The sequence below is a fragment of the Candidozyma auris genome, chromosome 5, assembly GCF_003013715.1.
Source record: "Candidozyma auris chromosome 5, complete sequence".
Classification (NCBI taxonomy): Eukaryota; Fungi; Ascomycota; class Pichiomycetes; order Serinales; family Metschnikowiaceae; genus Candidozyma; species Candidozyma auris.
In genome coordinates, this window is record NC_072816.1 from 566,115 (window position 1) to 585,266 (window position 19,152).

At 46.6% G+C, this 19,152-nt stretch overlaps 8 protein-coding genes across 8 annotated transcripts; 4 read left to right on the forward strand and 4 right to left on the reverse strand. All coding sequences in view use genetic code 12, as the record gives it.

The window, feature by feature from the left end:
• Nucleotides 1-32: 32 nt before the first annotated feature.
• Nucleotides 33-1,217, forward strand: CJI96_0004521 (pepsin-like aspartic protease; the record flags this gene model as incomplete). The annotated part of the gene is made up of 1 exon (XM_029036774.2): nucleotides 33-1,217. One exon carries the CDS (start codon nucleotides 33-35, stop codon nucleotides 1,215-1,217), a length of 1,185 nt encoding a protein of 394 aa, XP_028888871.2.
• Nucleotides 1,218-4,311: 3,094 nt separating this feature from the next.
• Nucleotides 4,312-5,457, forward strand: CJI96_0004522 (ssDNA endodeoxyribonuclease SAE2; the record flags this gene model as incomplete). Its single annotated transcript, XM_029036775.2, has 1 exon — nucleotides 4,312-5,457. The coding sequence occupies one exon, from the start codon at nucleotides 4,312-4,314 to the stop codon at nucleotides 5,455-5,457; it is 1,146 nt and encodes a 381-aa protein (XP_028888872.2).
• A 280-nt stretch (nucleotides 5,458-5,737) lies between these two features.
• MPT5 (Mpt5p) lies at nucleotides 5,738-8,899 on the forward strand (the record flags this gene model as incomplete). Its single annotated transcript, XM_029036776.2, has 2 exons — nucleotides 5,738-5,854; nucleotides 6,707-8,899. 2 exons carry the CDS (start codon nucleotides 5,738-5,740, stop codon nucleotides 8,897-8,899), a joined length of 2,310 nt encoding a protein of 769 aa, XP_028888873.2.
• Nucleotides 8,900-9,187: 288 nt separating this feature from the next.
• FGR38 (Fgr38p) lies at nucleotides 9,188-10,249 on the reverse strand (the record flags this gene model as incomplete). Its single annotated transcript, XM_029036777.2, has 1 exon — nucleotides 9,188-10,249. The coding sequence occupies one exon, from the start codon at nucleotides 10,247-10,249 to the stop codon at nucleotides 9,188-9,190; it is 1,062 nt and encodes a 353-aa protein (XP_028888874.2).
• Nucleotides 10,250-11,428: 1,179 nt separating this feature from the next.
• Nucleotides 11,429-12,214, forward strand: CJI96_0004525 (rRNA-processing protein NSA2; the record flags this gene model as incomplete). Its single annotated transcript, XM_029036778.1, has 1 exon — nucleotides 11,429-12,214. One exon carries the CDS (start codon nucleotides 11,429-11,431, stop codon nucleotides 12,212-12,214), a length of 786 nt encoding a protein of 261 aa, XP_028888875.1.
• A 76-nt stretch (nucleotides 12,215-12,290) lies between these two features.
• Nucleotides 12,291-15,551, reverse strand: CJI96_0004526 (uncharacterized protein; the record flags this gene model as incomplete). Its single annotated transcript, XM_029036779.2, has 1 exon — nucleotides 12,291-15,551. The coding sequence occupies one exon, from the start codon at nucleotides 15,549-15,551 to the stop codon at nucleotides 12,291-12,293; it is 3,261 nt and encodes a 1,086-aa protein (XP_028888876.2).
• A 422-nt stretch (nucleotides 15,552-15,973) lies between these two features.
• On the reverse strand, nucleotides 15,974-17,107 carry CJI96_0004527 (uncharacterized protein; the record flags this gene model as incomplete). The annotated part of the gene is made up of 1 exon (XM_029036780.2): nucleotides 15,974-17,107. The coding sequence occupies one exon, from the start codon at nucleotides 17,105-17,107 to the stop codon at nucleotides 15,974-15,976; it is 1,134 nt and encodes a 377-aa protein (XP_028888877.1).
• An 859-nt stretch (nucleotides 17,108-17,966) lies between these two features.
• CJI96_0004528 (uncharacterized protein) lies at nucleotides 17,967-18,935 on the reverse strand (the record flags this gene model as incomplete). The annotated part of the gene is made up of 1 exon (XM_029036781.2): nucleotides 17,967-18,935. The coding sequence occupies one exon, from the start codon at nucleotides 18,933-18,935 to the stop codon at nucleotides 17,967-17,969; it is 969 nt and encodes a 322-aa protein (XP_028888878.2).
• Nucleotides 18,936-19,152: the final 217 nt, after the last annotated feature.

A 19,152-nucleotide genomic window follows, 5' to 3' on the forward strand; every position in this document is an offset into this window, starting at 1 on the left:
GCCAACTCTCAACTTTCCAAAAATCATCCTCAATGCTCCCGTTCTTGACTCTCATTTCTCTCGCTTTAGCATTTGCACACGCCTTGGTGATCCCTCAAGAAGACATCGCAGCTCATGAAAAGAGAACCGTTGCTCCTCTCAAGCTTGACTTTAAGGTCAAGAAGTCTTTCAATGAGTCCACTCCCATTTCGGCCATCAGTACTAAAGCAGAAGCGCTCAACTCACACTTCTCTTTGACTAAGAGAGCAACAAGCGCCACTCTCACAAACAACAGAGACATCAGCTACTTGCTTGACTTGAAGCTCGGCTCCGACCAACAGCCTATCACTGTGCTTTTGGACACTGGCTCTTCTGACCTCTGGGTATACAGCTCTTCTGTGTCCAGCGCCATTGGTGGGACATTTAATACATCTTCATCCTTGGATGATAAGAAGACTGGAGACGATTTCTCGATTAAATACTTGGATGGCTCCTATGCCAAAGGAGAGTATGTCACCGACGACTTTGCTTTAGAAGACGGCAAGAAGCTCTTGGACGACTTCCAGTTTGCGGTTGTGGACTCTGCTAAGATCAAATCTCTGGGAATCTTGGGTGTCGCTGACAAGAACCAGGAAGAGCTGCATCCACACTACGACAACTTGCCTTGGGCTTTGCAAGCACAGGGCGTCACCCCAAAAGCATCGTATTCGTTGTACTTGGGATCAGAAGAGTCTGGCAAGGGCTCGATCATCTTTGGCGGTATTGACACCGAGAAGTACGAGGGAGAGTTGACCAAGTACCCGGTTGCGGGAACTCTAGGCTTGGCTCTTGATGTCAAAAGTGCTGAGATAGGTGGGAACAACATCACGTTGAACAAGCAAGTCGTGTTAGATTCCGGAACTTCGTTGAACTTGTGGCCCAGCGACCTTATCGACGCAGTTGGTAAGGAGCTTGGGGGAGTCGAACTTTTTGGCTTCTGGTTCGTGCAATGCGACCAGCCCAAGGACAAATACTTGACTTTTGATTTCGGCAAAAACAAAATCAAGGTGTCTTACCAGGACCTCATTTGGAAGTCTCAGGGGAAGTGTCTTTTGGGAGTCCAGCCTAGTCAGCAGGATGTTTATATCTTTGGCGACGTTTTCTTGAGATCCGCCTATGTCTACTATGATCTTTCTCTGAAAGAAATCTCCATCGCCCAAGCAAAAGATAGCGACACCTCAAACATCATCAGCGCTTAACAGTGGATGTTGGAGTGTAAGTAGCACTTTGTATAGCTTCTTGACCATGAAACGTCTAGCACAATTTGTAGGCCTACGAAATAGTCAACTGGAGCCTTTTGTATCAACCTAGAAGACACCACACCGAAGGACTTCAATGATGACCGTTTCAAGAAAGCACCTACCGGTTGTATAAACTGACTTAATCTATATTTGCTCATCAAGAATTGCACGCCTTCATTGGACACCGATCTTTACGGAGCTCTCCTCTTTTGTGACTGGCAAAGCAGGCCCTCTTGTGTTTATCTCTTTTCTGTCTTCAGCGTACAAAATTTGAATTTAGAAGTTTTTAATTGGATTGTCTAACCCAAGAGTTGAGAAGGATTGTCTACTCAATCGATACTGATGCAAGGCGGGCATCTTAGTAAACCTGTGTTCAAGGATGCTGGCAAGGGGCTCAAGATAAGTCTTTTACTCTAAGTGTGATGAATGCTGTATGTGAACTGCAAAATGCCGTGATTGCGGGGTGAAGCTACTTACATGAAATCACACATGCTTCCAGCGGTAACTTCTGATGCAAGTTTATGCTACTTTGCCATTTTTTGTTTCCAACTATCAGTTGTGATCAAATACAAAGAGCAATTGAGATCCTTGTTCTGAAAGCTATAGTTTTATTCAAAGGTGGAGAATTGAGTTGAGGAGTTAATAAACGCAGAGAGCGAAATAGAAAGTAATGAGTCGAAATGTTCAAGCGAGACATGAAGCCAATCTAGTGAATCGTATTCAAACTATACTGGGTAAACCGATCGCTTGAAACTTTTCAAACTGTTCATCGATGGTTTGAAAATCTCCAAACTGTTCACCTTATAATACGTTCTGTTTCTCATCTTCTTCTCGTATAACGCCTCCTTTATATTGGGCCCAAGGTTTTATCCCCTGCTTTTGCTTCATACTATGCTTACTAGTCCCCTGCTGCCTCCTGGTCAATTATCTCTTTAACAGTTCCAGATCTGTTTGACAAATTTGTTCCTGACTTATTCGACACACTCCCAGAACTCTTCCCTAATTTTACAGCCGACGGCTCCAGTACTATAACAAACTGTGCTTGAATAACAGATATGTGAAGCCCGATGAATAGCAAGGGAATATATTATTTGCCATGATTGCATTGAAGGTAGCACAAGAGGAAGAAGGCACAAACATGCAAGACTATCTTTTGAAAGTTTTATCCACCTTTGGGAATGCATAAAAAAGCTATGGACAAAAATAGGGTGCTTAAACGCTATCAAAAGGACCATGACATCTCAGCAGCTCGAACACAATGCTGGCAGTAATTATGTTCTTCGTCGAATTTGTTTTTTTGTTCCCGATCCTATGACAGTTATCGCTATGTAGTAGGCCTTTACGCTTCGACCTGTGGTATGGCTTCAATTCCCGCCTGTGTCGGCATCATTATGTCAATATCCACAATGCCGTATGTTCACGGGTCACTAATAAAACCAACTGATCCAGATGTACTTGAAGAGAATGACATCAAGATAAAGAAAGGAAGTCTCATGATTCAAAGCATCGCTCTTATGGTTGTGCATTTTATATACATCATTGCCACGATCGTGTATGCGTTCAGTCTTCATAGAAAACAAAAGAATGGCAACCGTACCACAGACGAGCCAACCTGACAAAAAAGTCCAAGATACAAAAGACGAATGCAAGAACAAGTCACCAGAAAAGTAGGGGGACAATGCGTTCAAGCTTTCTTTGACAGTTAAAGCGCAACACAAAAGAGTAAAAAAGGAAATGGAATTGAGTGTTTTAAGTCTGCAAGTTGACTTGAAGTAGATACTTCATGCCTCAATTTCTCAGGGAGACTATACTTCGTTAGAAAGAAAGCATCGAATTATTAAAAGAAGATTTGAGTCGTCAGAGATGAAGTTGATTCAAACAAATACCTCGAGCCACACATATAGTTTTCCTACTACGTGTTATAGTCACGTAATGCCATCTTACGTCTCAACTTTTCTTACAAAGAAACGTTTTAGGACATACGAAATCTTCCTCTACTTCGACCACTTGGTTGATGCCTAAACTGAACAAGTCAACTTCCTCTTCACCGTGGACTTAGCTGCAGTTGATGATCCCACATCAAACGACGTACTACCCTCGTATGAAGATGCAAACAATGATCACAATCACGGCCTGAATTCTAGGTTTACTTCGAGTCGAATCATTTGTAGAGCCAAGACACCAGTCAAACTGGAGAAGCAGTGAAAACAAAAGAAAGTCCTGATACCTTAATGAAAGTCCTGTCGTATAAATTTATAAATAAAAATTCTTTCATTGTCCTTGTCCCTTCGAGAGATGGCAACGTACGAATTTCTGAAGAATTCGCAAGGAAGGATGGATAAAAATCATTAGTCAAAGGAAATTCAATTTTCCGAAGTGTCAAATGTGTCCCAAGCATAGCCGGTAGAAGGCAAATACCTCCGGAAAAGCAAGGAGACAACTTAGATAGTTAGCACGTACGACGCTTTAGGAGAAAATCATTTAAAATAGCAAAACAATGATCCAGTCATAAGTTTTTCATCTTGAGCTGAAGTTCACTTTACCCACGCTTACAGTTCGCTCAGTGAGCGAATGTTGTATACCTGCCTTTTTACCCTTCCATTGCTTGCAGTTTTCCAGCAATCCCGTACCATAACTGACTAGAGCTGTATTGTAGATGATCGGAAACGCGTTGAAGAAATGATAGCTTTTCAAACAAGCTGTTTTTCAAGCTCTAGATATCTGCTCCTAAAATCATCTGTTCTTCAAATTGCCAACAATTGTTACCACTGGATAATTGTTTCCGGAAAATCCCGGCCGTATAGATCTCTTGATCCGTAATAACCCTCGAATCTTATCATGCATCTATTGCAGATTGCATGCAATATTGCATACGTGCCCCCCCCGCCCCCACATTGTTATCGATCAAAAGACCTAGACACCAAGCCTGGAAGAGAGACGCGTCACGTCCTTCTTTTCTGGCGTGCCTAAGTGCAGTACAGACATCAACAAACAGAGAAACACCACACATCTAATATTTCAAGTCTAAGCAGTTCATTGGTGCTATCGCTCTATGGATCCCGACGGACAAATCCGGTCAGCAGTAGCCAATATCAAAGATGAGCTTCAGCGGATTCTTGCTATTACAGAAGTGCGGGATCTCGACACCAAGTTCGAAGATTTCCGGGCACTGCTCATCCAAGAGTTCAACAAGAAACTACGTGAGTTGAAGGACAAAAACAAAGATTTGACCTACGAAAACAAGCAGCTTCGTAAACGGCTTCAAGCATACGAGCAAAATTCACCAACAAAGGCCCGTTCCACCAAGTCTGTCGGGTCAATTCCAAATCTCCAGTATGTTTCACCGATCAACAGAAAACGTAAGGGTTCAGACGAAGAAAGTGAACAGCAAGTAATGATTCTCTCGAGCCCCGTGAAACGCCCGCCACAAGAATCATCTCCCGCAGACTTGGCAAAACGTGATTTGACAAGCTCCCAGTTCAACCGTCTCCCAACGCAATATTCCGAGATGGAACTGCCGAAGAAACTGCCGAGGAAGCTGCGCAAAAAGGATCAAGGCGGGCCTATTTCGTCGCCCATTAAGAATGATTTTGTTGTAGATGACGAGCGGGTGGTGGCCAACTCCGAGGACGAGTTCCAGGGACTTGACGAGAAGGAAATCGGGGTGCCTGAGCACTACACCTCACTCCAGCGAGTAGCATTTCTTCGAAATTACTATCAGATGAGACTCAGCGATAGCAAGTTCAAGGTTAACTTGTCAACAAACCCGATCACGGAGAAGCCATGGGCACCAGACGACTTCCGACCCAACAGCGCATGGCGACGGCCCAAGAGAATGGAGAGCAGGGTAATGACGAAGGAACAGGAGAGAAATTACCATGAATTCTTTGCTCAAGCTGGAAAAGGTTCCCGTGTGGAAGGACCAGTATGGGATAAAGATGACGAAGACCTCCAGGAGGAAGAGGTGCACCGGTCTCAGATCATGGACAAGTACCTGCTGCCGCCAGGGTTCATGATAGGCTCTTTCCCAACGACACAAGAGCAGGAAGAGCAGAAAGAATATGTGAGGAAGCGTAATGAAGAGCGTGTACAGCGGCGCTTGCAAAGTGCTTTGGCCAAAGAGCCAGGCGAATTCATCTTCTACGAGGACGTGTTGAACCAATACGTTGCAAGAAATCAAGTCGTGAGGGACCGGTAGGTGTTAAGAACACCGAGCGTTCGTGGTAAGGCGATTATAGGATTTTGAAGAGAAGGGCAACCAACTTCCACCTTTCTCGCATCGTCACGGTTCCTAAGCATCAAGTATAAACCCTATGGTGAAGCAAACTTCTATGAAGACATGACAGGTTCAATTGCATTGGCCATTTGTGCGAGGGGATCGTTCGTCAATGGCCCTCCTCACAAACAGACTTAGGAGCACACTGGGAGACCAGCAACGTCTAGCATCAAGAGAAACGGCCACAAATCAATCTCCAAACATGCCTCTGCTTGCTTCGTCCCCTCCGAGGCTTCCCTGGCAATTCGTGATACTGGCCAATCAGAAGGCTTCAAGGTTAGCAAAAAGAGGCCACTCTCCTGTGTTGCTTCAGATTTGTGTATAGGCGATGTCGCACGGTCCAGAATCGCACCCCCCAAAGGAGGGCTCCTAATGTAAAGAGAACGAGAATGAAGAAGAGCAAATGAAGAGCAGAAGCAAATATGAGGAACTGGAAAAAGGACAAGAATAGGAAAGGCAATTCGCAAGAACTGCGCCGAATCCATCCTTTTATTCTCTTGTCGTGCCGACATTGATTCCCTCCCTTGTGCCTGGATCAGTGGGATGGATGGAAAATGGCTGCGAAACTATTCGCCCTAGAGCCGGCAAAAACACCACCCGCGCCAGGGGGTGGCCAATTTTCCAAGCTACAAAGGCACAAAGAATAGGATAATAGAACAAGTACAGCTTCATGAAGCAAAAGACTCGATCCTTCAGGTGTCGGTTTCTCTTGAACTTTCTCGTCAAGTCTCATGCTTCTGCCGGTTTCTTCTTCTCCTAACGCATCGTGTGTCGCTGTCTCCCTGGCCAGTGTCGCTCGCCCTGCCTGCCTGAAGCCTGCCCTGAAGCTAATGTCTCTACCGCCATACAGGCAGATTTACCCTTCTGAGGGTCCCTGGTGATTTACCCAAGCAAACACCTTTTCTTCTTCTTTTTCAATTCGGTGAAGCAAACAAGGCAGCAACTGTTCGAAAGGCTTCTGATCCGGATCCCCCGTCTTAGATTTCCTTGACTCCACTTCTTTCCCCACTCATTCCTTGTTCCGCCGTTGCCAGCGCTTGTTTCACATTTCGCTTTTTTCGCCTGCCACCAGTCCACTTCAAGTTCCACCTACAAGTTCCAACCTCAGGCTTCAGCTACTGCTTCACTGTCCCAACAAAGTCTGCCGTCTCGGCATATGCACTATCCTTAGCATTCGTGTTTCTTCCATTTCTTCCCCAATTTCCCATCCCAGATCTTCCATGGCAGCGAGACACTCGGCCCTGGCGCTGAAGGAGTCCCACTCCACAATCTCTCCATCAACTCCATCTCGTCTATTATCGAACCCACAACGCCTCCGTCTGCCGGTTCGGGCACAACAAACTCGAAGCTCTGGGACAATGCTAGGCTCAATGGCCACTTGGCGTTGCCCTCGTTCAATTTGGACAAGGAGCTGAGCAACCAGGGCCACGTTCAAGCCCATGGCCGTCACCTTTCGAACTCTGATCTGCCCTCGCTGGTGCTGTCTTCATCCGTTCACCTGGTTTCGCCTCCAGCGAAAATCGATAAGGACTACTTGGCTCTGCTCAACAAGGTTCCGTTGCTGCACTTGCACGGCCAGATCTTGCGCTTGGCCAAGGACCAGTACGGGTGTCGCTTTCTCCAGAAACGCCTTGACGAGAACGTTGTTGCGAGCGAGCTGGCGAGAATGGCCAATTTCGAGTTGATTTTCAAGGAAGTGCACCTGCTGATGTATGAGCTCATCATTGATCCCTTTGGCAACTACCTCATGCAAAAGTTGGTGGACTACTGCCTGGAGGCCGATCTTGACTTGGTGTTAGAGGTGTTGGACAACAACTTGTTTCTGATTTCCATCAACCAGCATGGAACAAGGGCCTTGCAAAAGGTTATTGACCACATGTCCAATGCTCACCAGCTATCTCTCTTGATGAAGGGCTTGAAGCCGTACATTATTGAGTTGATCAAGGACTTGAACGGGAATCATGTTATACAAAAGATTTTGAACAAATACCCTCCTGACAATTGCCAGTTCATCTATACTTCAATCATTGACGATATCTTGGTTGTGGCCACCCACAAACACGGGTGCTGTGTGCTCCAGAAGTGCTTAAATCACGTCAACCCTTCACAACTCTCTGCATTTTCCGAAAAGATCTTGCAATACAACGTGTTTACGGTGCTCGTGAATGACCAATTTGGCAACTACGTGTTACAGTATCTCATTTCCATCGACTCTGTTGATGTGAACTACGGGCTTTTCAACAACTTTGTCAAATACGGCATTAACGAATTGTGCAACCTCAAATTTTCCTCTAATGTGGTTGAAAAGCTCATGAAGAATTGCTACCACAATGAGGCGAAGCTGCTCAAATTCACCGAGTTGAAGTTCTCCATCATCTCCTCCATCCTACACACCGATCTCAACAAGTTGATCAATGACCCCTACGGAAACTACGTGATTCAGACGTTGATAGACATTTTGATCAACCCTAACGTATCATATATTGTTGACCTGGCCTCCGGAGAGAAACGGCTCTTGCCCTCATTGCAGCAGCTCCTTCCCCAAAACTCCAATTTCAGTTTTGACTCATTGCAAGTGCAGATCATCAAGCATTGGTTTCAGAACTGCAAGATCGTGTCATCCTTTGGTAAGCGTATTCAACTGAAAATTAACATTGTGTTGAATGGCGTTTCTAAAAGCTCGGGCCGCAAGTACCTGCTGCTGAACCAAGGCAATATGATGTTCTCCGGCGCAACTGTGCCAAACCAGAACATGAATGCGAACGGAGAGTTTGTTCAAACGAGAGTACCAATGGCTACTACTTATCCAATGCAAAACTCAGCTGTTCATCACGATTGGGGATATCCTTCGCGTGGCTACAATAATGGTGGATACCAAAGAAGCAGCCGTCCCTCTACACAGCAGTATTACGAGGGATACGCTGCGAGCCTCAATAATGGGCTTGGTCCATCCCCAGTGCCAAGAGACACCACGGCATCTTTCGAATCACTTGTAAATCCAAGTCTCTCAGCCACAGCGCTGTTAGCAAATTTGCATATATCGGGCCCCAACAAAGCTCCGATCGATCAATCTCCTGTATCATACAATAATGCCCACCAATCCATACCAAAATTCATTTCTAACGATTTCACGAACAACACTGGCGGCCCATCCATGGGCAACTCAGGCGTCATGGCTACGGCGCACCCTGTGTTTGACGGACACTATGCTCCTAGGCCAGACTACTCCAAGCGCTCCAACGACGCCGGCATGAAGCGGTACCTGAACCCCATGAATGTTTACTCTGGATTCAATAACCAGGGTTTTGTACAGGGCCATCAGAGCAATGCTTCGCCAGGCAATTTCAACTTCTTCAGAGGATGATTTATCATGAAACACGGGAGTCGTTAATTCTATCGTTTGATATACATTTGATGGGACGATCAACCCAGCTGGCTACCAACATATTATAAACCATAAAATTACACAAAAAAAAAATTATTATCACTATTCAAAAAACACAAAACCCTCAAAAAAATCCCCTTGCATTTCCCTTGTGCCTGCTGTTGTTGACGTACCTGTCTATGCTGCTCCAAAATATACACTATATGTTTGCTTGTTTTTAACCCTTCCATTTCTGCAATATATGTGCTTCTATTTATACAAAATTTCCTAGTGACGGGATCTCTTTGCAGGGTCCCAGGCGCTTCCTCCTTTTCTTTTTCTTGAAGTTCCCTCCTTGAGGCTCCTGTTGTTGTTGAACATGGACCAGTCCTCACCTGCAAAGGTATTGGCACGTTCGGCCATTTTCTGTCTGTGAGTCTTTTTCGTGGCTGTTGTGGGCAATCTCGTGAAGTTGGACTCCTCGTACCTCTGGATTTCTCTCTCCTTTTGACTGTCTCTGCTTGTTTTCACACCGCCTCTGCCATGGCCCAAGATGGTTGCACCAATAGATGCTTCCATCTGGGGCAAATCAGAAGATTCTCGCAAGTACTCCTCCATACTCTGCAACTTCCTCTTGCTCTTGGCCGAGATGGCTCTGTCGTCAAACTGGGTGGGTGGAGCAGCAGCAGAGATCTTTGGGGGTCTGTACTTCCCGCCAGGAGCAGGTTTCCCGTTCTTGGCCAATGACGCCTTGGCCATTTTCTTCAACGCCGAAGCATCGGGCTTGTAAGAAAGAGCATCTTCGTCGGAATCGTCTTCATCTTCTTCATCTTCTTCATCTTCGTCTTCTTCATCTTCGTTTTCTTCTTCCTCGTCTTCTACACTGCCGTTAGCCGCTGCTTCCGCCACCTTCTGCTCCATGCGAGCATTATCCTCTTCCATCTTATGAAACGACCTGACCATTTTGTCCAACTGGTAGGTGAGTTTCTTTTCAAGCGGCTTGATGCCCTTTTCCAATGTGACTCTCTGCTGCACTGAGCTCTCGACCGCTTTCCGTTTGAGCGGTGCCACTTTGTCCTCCAGCTCCAGCAGCCTGAGTCTCTCAACATGGCTCAAGAGCACAAGCACCAAGCTATTCACATACGAGAGCAACGCCTCGTTTTTGAGCGAAAGTAACGACATGCCTTCGAGATGCCCTGAGGAAGACGATTTTTCAAGTAAGCTCTTGATCATTGTGGGACGGAACTCCTCATCGTTTTGGATGAACTTATCGTCGACGGCACGAACTGAGGCTTCCGTTTGCTCGAGAGAAGCCACGATGCCCTTCAAAAGGTCGTTTACAGTGGCCATGGCAAAAGAAGAGTAGTTGATGGGTGGAGGTGTAGATACAGGAACACACACTTAGTTGAAGGTGATGGGGTTGCCAGGTGACAAGTTTTCAAAGTGCGTGGGTGAGTCTGAAAAAAGGTAGCAGAGCGAATTGAATCGTGAATATGCCTGCTTTTTCTTTGTTATGCTCAGTTTCTTTGGATGGGTAGGGTGGTCGATAGGTGTAGTAGCTCATCGCGCAGCCGTAGTAGGGAAGAAGCGGAATGAGACAGAGATGATAGGAATATTAGAGAATCTACTATATCTAAAGTCCTTACGATTGTGGCCTTGTCGTATGGAAGATGCGATTGTGAAATTTATCAAGTATAAGCCATGTTTTACCATTTGGGTGATGCATTTGTTGGGTGCTTGTTTGCAAAAATAGGTGCGAAAGGACAATGTGTGAAAAATAGAGAACCGATAATGATAGACAAAGATTGCACATGAACCCTCATGCTGCTAACAGAAATTCACTGCTAAAACAATCACAAGAACAATCTCACAGTCCTCAAGTTTAATTAGTGCGTTGACTTTCTTTGATTGTTCAAGCATTCTTGTTGGTCCCGCTCAGGAGATGGTTGCAAAAATGTCGTCGCATTATCAGCATCCGTCGTGAGACGTGATCCACCGATTTCTGAACAAGAAACACCTGCTAGCAGAGTTATACAACATTGAGCTACCGATTCAGAAGCTAATAACCAGAAGAGTTTATGAATTACTCTTAAACGCCCATTGAAGAAAAGCTAACTCGACCTCTTCTGAGGTAGCCACGACATTGTCGTGGTCCCAAGACCTAGTGATATCACCGCCACTGTCAGCAGGTGAAGCACCTAATGTTTGAAGTTCTTTACGTCCTCCGATAATTTAAATTGGCAGGACATTTCAGACAGATACGCCGTTCAGGACCGATTTCCTCCTTCTCATAAGTAAGCTCATGAAAAACGACGCATAGTGTCTTTGAATTTACCTCTTCTGCCGTTCACCAACAAATAAAGATTTCACTAAAAGCAATAAAAAATTTTAGTCACCTCCAATGTGTCAACAAGTCTCTCAATCCCTTGTTGCATTCTTCTCTTCATCTTCGCCGCCTGCATACAACCCGCCCACATCCACCTCTACTATGAGATGAGATGCGATGCTCTTTTCTACTACAACCCCTTAATGCCTCAGAACGAGTATATTGAGCAGCACATCAAGCAACACGGGCGCAGGCTCGACTACGAAGAAAGAAAGAGAAAGAGAGAGGCCCGTGAGAGCCACAAGGTGGCCCACGATGCCCAGAACTTGAAGGGCTGGAGAGCCAAGCAGTACAACAAGAAGAGATACGCTGAAAAGGTCGCCATGAAGAAGAAGATCAAGGCTCACCAGGAGCTGAAGGTGAAGGGCCCATCTACGCCTAAGCAGGACGAAGGAGAGGCGCTTCCTACGTATTTGTTGGACCGTCTGACTGACAACAGCGCTAAGGCAATTTCGTCTTCGATCAAGCAAAAGAGAATGGAGAAAGCAGACAAGTACTCGGTGCCGCTACCTAAGGTGAAGGGCATTTCTGAGGAGGAAATGTTCAAGGTGGTCAAGACAGGGAAGTCGAAGCTGAAGTCGTGGAAGAGAATGATCACAAAGCACACTTTTGTCGGTGAGGGTTTCACCCGTCGTCCAGTCAAGATGGAGAGAATCATCAGACCTTCTGCTTTGAGACAGAAGAAGGCCAACGTGACCCATCCTGAGCTTGGTGTGACGGTGTTCTTGCCCATTTTGGGCGTCAAGAAGAACCCACAGTCCCCGATGTACACCCAGTTGGGTGTGTTGACGAAAGGTACCATCATCGAAGTCAACGTTTCCGAGTTGGGTTTGGTCACCGCCGGCGGCAAGGTTGTCTGGGGTAAGTACGCTCAGATCACCAACGAACCCGACAGAGACGGCTGTGTGAACGCTGTGTTGTTGGTGTAATGACTTTATCTACATTGATATTTCATAGCGGGAGAAGTGGGGCGCATGCCTTGCCCATTTTTTCTTTTTTTTTACATTAGTCGACATAGTCGTCTTTGAAAAGGTCGGGACAAATCACTTCCGTCTTTCCCGCAGACCGGAGCCCGCAATTGATGATCAATTTGGCGTTCTCCCGAATCACCAGCCACTGGCTGCGCAACAATTTCGTGCCCACAAGAAAACAGAGCCCGCTGATATTCTGTTTGTTGGCGATTGTCGGCAACACCTCGCTGTATTTGTTGACTATCTGGCTCACGGGCATTAGCTCTTCTGCCGTGCGAGTGCTATGGAGAAGGAACTCGTTCAGAAGATTCTGGTTTTTGATTTTCTCGGTGAATTCTTGCCGAATACGAAAAAGATACTGGTAGCCATCCTCTGCTGCAAACCCAGAGATCCTCTCGTAATTACGTGTGTTGTCCAATGATAGAGACCCGCCATGCTCGGCAAACTTGGTAGATTCCGGTCCGTAGACTGAGTAGCAGTAGCACCAAAGAACCAAGGTGGCGATACTTACAGCGTAAAGCGAATCATGAATATCGTGATCAACCCGCCAGTCGTACGTCAACGATTGTCCCGTCGCTGGAACCCCATCCTTACTAAGAGGAGCAAGCATTAGCGACCACAAGAGCCAATAGCAGTGAACAACACACTTATAGTTAATTAGATCACCAACATTCTTTTTCATGGCTGGAAGAGACCTCAACCACATCGAATTGAGTTTTTTCTGCACAATGAATAGATCCTTGCTAGTTGCATCAACGCTCATGTTGCCGGGCGACCCGCCGAAGATGGCTATATCGTAGTGGTTGATATCAGACATACCGATGATCTGCGCTAAGTGATACATGGGGTATCTACACTGCCAGCGGTTGACATTAAAGAAAGAATCCCTCGTCAACCCACTTTCACCAGCGTAGATTTCATGGTCGTAATCGTCAAGTACCATTGTAAGGATCTCTTTCCACTTTTGATTCCTATTCGTGACCTGTCTCTCTGAGGACATAATCTGAGAGAAGCTGTTCTGTAGCTCAGTCTGCTGCATCAGATGCATGATGGATACAATTCCACCGAACAAGATCAGCTTGGTGAAAAACGACACCTTTGAGCGGGTCCTTTCTTTTCCTGTCTGTCTCATTACTCTTTTAAGGGCACTCAAGAAATTCATGCCAGGCTTGATTTGATTAGGATTCTTTAGGTTTCTGACTCCCACGTTTTGAGAATTAGCCTTTTGCAATTTCTTTTGTCTTCTGATAGTTTTCTTAAAGGACCCACATATATCGTGAGATGCCCATAACGCATCCTCCTCACACGGAAGATTTAAGAGCTGAAGCTGAAAGAATGGAATTTGCGGATTGTGGCGAAACTTGATGTAGTCGATGATGTCCAAATAAAAAGTCATGAAAGTGACCCTCTTCATTGACTCGGACTCAACCCACTTGTTGAACAAATTCTGATCCGACCGAGCTGCCTCGTCCAAGTCCTCGGTCATTGCACCGTCCTCTTCTCCAGCACTAGTGTTTGTATCACTTGCTGACGTGACCTCCTTATTGGCCACTGTTGGGTTTCCACCCAAGAATGGCGATCTTCGAAGTAACTGCACCGTGGTACCGTGATGGATATGAGCTCTTTCGTGCATCAGTCTTTGAAGACAGTTCTTTTCACACCACTCCAATAGATTAAGCGTTTGTAAGATCCACACCCTGACAGGTGACCTGAAATCTTCATGCTGGAAGAGCGTGAACCGCAAGGGAACCGCAATAAGCATGGCGAGTTTGAATTCAGGACAGTGCTTGAAGACTGCCGAGTATTCTTCCGTAGTGGCAGCATACAGACACCCAACGATGATCATAGCCAATAAAAGAAGAGGCTCGACGGTTTTGGTGTCAAAAGATGGTTTGTGTAAAATAGGAAACTTGGGGTGAAAAACCTCCCAGTAGCTGTACAAGTAGAACGAGAGTCTGTCACGGGAAGAAGGATCACTAGAACTTGGTCTTAGGATGTGGTCGATTTTTTCAAACGTCACATCGGGCAAGCAGGTGGCCAACGTTTTCATGAGGATGTCGTCCACATGGAAATGGCGATTCTTGGGAGTATTTTTGGAGGAATGATGAGCAACTCTCCTCTCGACAGCCTCGAGCTGAAACCCCTCCGGATTATGTTCACTGACAGATTTCGGAGTTAGCGTTTCTGCCGTGGTGGGAGTGCTTGAGTTAGTAGAGCTGATATTCCAAGCACCTTTTTGGGCACGCAGGTCGCCCAACATGCCCTGCTCGTGCAGTGATCGTAGAAACACCTCGTCAAGCGGATTATCGTTATTCGAAAAGAAATTAAGATCCTGGAGGTTCATGTTGATGGTTGTCTCGGGGACCTGATTAAAGTAAGGCACCTCGCCATGTCTAGGAGACGCTCGAGGCATGTCGACACCAAGATTGTGGAAATCGGGAGAGTTCGAGAGGTTCAGAGCCGGGTACGACGGCGGCACAAGCTCCTTGGGTATGCTGTAAGGGTCCTGGTCCGTGAAAAGCCACGAGAGAATGTCTGTCTGAGATTGGGGCACATTAGGGTTCAACCGAAACATGTCTGGCGGAGGTGGCTGCTGGCGATACTGGAACGAGGTTTCATTTTGGAAAGGCAGACCCACGGGAACACCTTGTGTTCGTAGTGGCGGCTGAAGCGAAGACTGCAAGGGAGGTTGAAGAGGGGCGTGTAGAGGCGCCTGAAGTGGAGCGTGATCAAGCAACGGCTGGCCAAGGCCACTTTGACCGAGGCTACCTTCATGGGCATTCTGCATCTGACTCGGTAGCTGGACGGTGGGCTGTGCATGGTTCTGCTGGATTTGGTGCTGCTGGCCCTGACTTTGGATTTGTTGTAGGTGCTGACTCTGACCTTGGGTCTGCTCGTGGGCGTGACTTTGCGCTTGGGGTTGGCCCTGTCGCTGGCCCCTGGCTTCTTCTTCAAGCTTCACCGAAAGCAGCGGGCTCTGGCTGTCTAAGCTGCCCAGCTCGTCGTCCCAGCGGGCCATGTCGTTATCTTCAAGCATCTTGTGCCGCTTGAGATGTCTCTCTTTCAAGTCCTTTCGAACAAACGTTTTGCCACACACACGCAGTTCGCCATTATGATTCTTCACGAGTCTTTCACAAACATACACTTGTTTTGGCTGGTGGTTGAGGTAGTGCCTGGCTAGGTGGTCTGAACGGGTAAATACCTTGTTGCACTGGGAGCAGGGAAACTGGCCAAGATTTCTCTTTTTCTTTTTTCTGCCGCCATTTTCATCGGCGTTGGTGGGTTCCAGCTTCATGCTGAGGGTGTGATTCGACAAGAGGTCCTTATGTATTCGTCTACGCTGTGGTGGATTGGTAGTTACTATGTTGTACCTCTGCTTCTCTATCTAAGAGTAGGTGAGGCGTATGTGCATGACAAGGCTGGGTCGGTGCAACTCCGGCCGAGAGCAACAGTGGTGGAGAAAAAGCAGATCGCCGAGCCTGCAAGCTTAATTCAGAATGAGTAGCTTGATGCTGTTCCCTGCTGTTTGCGCCGCTTCAGTCTTTGTTGCTTTGAATGGGCCCCACTTGCTGAGCTCTGCTGAGAAATGTTAGTGATGCACCGCGAACGGTTGCAAAACACCATTAGATCAGAAAACAAAAATGAAAAATAGAAAAAAAAATCTGTATCACTCAACACCAAGTGTGAATGCCAATGAAAAGAAGCAAAAATTGACACCTATTCCATTTCGTCGGCAAACCGTAAGGACTTGCGTGGCCGCTGTTTTGCAGACGCCTCCATCGAGTCCTTAAATTGCTCCACCAGCTTGGAGAACCCTTTAAACTCCGGCATCTCGCTCAAGGTGCCCGTCGGTAGATCCTTCTTGCTGTTCTGGTTCGAGTAAAACTCGTTTCTGTATGTGTAGTAGTATCGGAGAATGTTCATCTTCACAGCACTCTCGCCGAAAAAATTCATGAACGTCTCCTTGTACGAGTTGAATGCAAACGGGCGTTCCCTGTTCTCTGAAACCCCTTCTATAAATGAGTACACGTCAAACTCGGCGAAGTTCGGCGGGTCAAGCATCCAGATATCCTTGAACGTTTGGTACGAGTTTGGATTGTGTAACGTACCCGAGTCGTGAGCCCATCCTAGTGAGTTCGTAGTACTTTCGAAAATCATATCCTCAAAATGATCAAGCGCTAGAATCTCGTATTTATCTAGGAAGTCACAAGGAAGGTCATCAAACGACTCGCGCATCTCATCGGCGGCTTTCAAATTGACGAACTCCAGACAAAGCTCTTCTGTCGATGATGACTTGATATCCTGGAGCAACAAGTTGTTTGAGTACGTCAAGGCCTCCTTCACGAGCTCCGTGTGCATCTGTTCCTCGGTCAAGCCGAGTTTCCTGCGCAAGCATTGGGCAATGATTTCTCTGAGTTGGTCTACAAATCTTTCTCTCGCCAGGCTCTCCTTTTTCACCAAAATCGAAGGCGATCTGGTCAACTCCCGTAAATTGGGCAACACGTCTGGCTCAGGCACTTGGGTCGTGGCCACGTGCACTTGTCTCCCTCCGTCGTTTGCCAGTAGAAGATGACGTAATTGGTAATAAGTAGCCTCATGGCTAGTGTACGCACGAACAGTGTACCTAAGAGAGTCCCGAATCGAGTTTTTTGACTCCTTGAGGGAGGTGTCAGTGCAATCATTAAAGAAAGATCTGCGTGTAAGCGGAGTTCTCGGTTTCAAATACGTGGAGCTGTTGCACACAGCCAAGTTGGGACGCGTTGTAGGCTCTTTAGAGCCTTCAGAAGACACTTGGAGCTTGTTCGGGCTGTTCTGGTGGATGTAACTGAGGATGGTCTTGGTATGAGACATTTCTGGAAAGCGGGATGAGCTTTGCCAACAAGCAGGAGAAAGGGGTCGAAGACAGCAACGAAACGAGTTTAATGAAGTAGAAGGTAACGATGGATGGCTTGGTTGCTTCTCGACCCGATTCAGAAAATTTGTCAGTTGTTTTTGGGAAGTTTACCTGTTTAACGGTTTTCTTGTACCAAGAGGGACCGTTGCCAAAACAGGAACAAGGGTTACAGATGGTACCACGTGACCGCCACACTTATCATTGGCGCATATCAAGCGAGCCGAGGGTTACATGCCGGAAAGAAGCTTTTGCCCTATTGTGGTTGCAAATTGGTCCAAGCGACAACTGGAACAGGAGATTCGGACAAGTAAAGAAGAAGGAGAAACTGATGTACCATTGAACACTCACACTTCTTGAGATAGTGAGAAAACATCAAGAGAGGACGGTATGGTGCCAGATTCTAGAGCCGACTTGGGGAGATAGAGGTCGACTTCGTTCAGCAGAGAAAGAGGCATGAATTTTGTGTTTCGCTCAGGAAATGTAGCGTTTTAGAGGATGTTCTTTAATCAGCCACATTCAAGCAAGTTGACCTAGAACTTGACAACAGAGTGCTCGCATGTCACTGCGTAGCGACTGCGTAGCGAAAGCATACATCAAGCAACACCAAATGTCTCTATTTCTGTCTGCCCGATATGTAAATCCCATCCCAATCTGTATCAATTGTCTATCCAAAATGTGACAATTTAGAGCGCACGGCACATGACTTCGAGTTTTCGTGATTTCTGTGGTTCCTCTATATGCAAATGAATTGTACTCTGGTACAATCTATGCCATATACCCCGTAACATTCGTAAAACTTCCACAATCTTTGGTTGCCTACTGTCTGGCAAAAAATGACCGCCTTGGGGCTGACTGAAAGCTTGAGAGCGGAAACTTCCTCGCCATCACAAGCAGAGGGTCGGGGTTCTCCGTCACATCGGGAGCGTACCCCTCGGGTAGACTAGGACGGGCCCAGTGCTGTGGAACAGTGGTGTCTGTGAGAGGAGTGACCGCAGGATTATACGGCTTTTTGAGCGGCTCAAACACATTTGTCAGTCGGCGCACCAAATGCTTCAACACCACGTCCTTGTCTGCAGCAAATATGAAGTTGCAGTTGCGTAAAAGTGTCTCCATCTTCTTTGCAATTGGGTCGTTGTCCCGCACGCTCTCCACCTCCTTACGACAAAGCGGGCACGAGACATTTCCCTTGAGCCACTCGATGATGCACAGTTTGCCAAACACATGGTGGCAGTTGGGCATTTTCATCGCCACGTGCCGCGTCTCCTCCTTGTCCTTTTTCTTGCTCTGGTTCAAATCGTTCAATGACGGGAACATGTCCTCATTGGTGACCTCTTCTCGGCTGGTGATCTTGTACTGAGGAAACCTGAGTGGATTGGCACATCCAGCGTCCACGGGCATGAAAAGGGATGGATCTTTAAACTTGAGTCTGCTCAGCTCGGGCTCTACAAAAACCTGGGCTTCGTTTCCCAAAAATTTGGCTCTTGCCTTGTCTAGCGACGTTTCTTCGCTCTGTTTCTTTTCAACTTTGGTATCCACCTTCTGCTTCTTGTTCTGGTCCACCTCGTACTTTTCGTAGCAAATTGGACACGTCAGCTCCTTGAGAAGCTCAGGAGGCACTTCTTCTAGCGACTCTATGGCCTCGCTCGAGGCGACTCTCTTGTTCATTCGGAGGCCGCTCGAGGCATATGCTCGTTCGATCATGTCACGAAGCCAGCCGGGCACGTTGATGCCGCTGGCAGAGTGTAGATTACCGTTTTCGTCGGCTTCGAAATACGCCGTATACATTGTGCTTGAGAAATTCACGGTGACTGTTGTTGAAAGAAGTGTGAGGTAAGTAGATTTGATAAGCTTACATCACCTTCGCACAGTGTGCACTCGAGGATAGAATCATATGGAAAAGTTACGAAAACTACAGCATAAGTGAGTTAGGTAAAAAATATTTGGAATTTTGGGATTTTGGCCTATTTGGATGCGGACAAGACTGTTTAAGCTTTTATTCTAG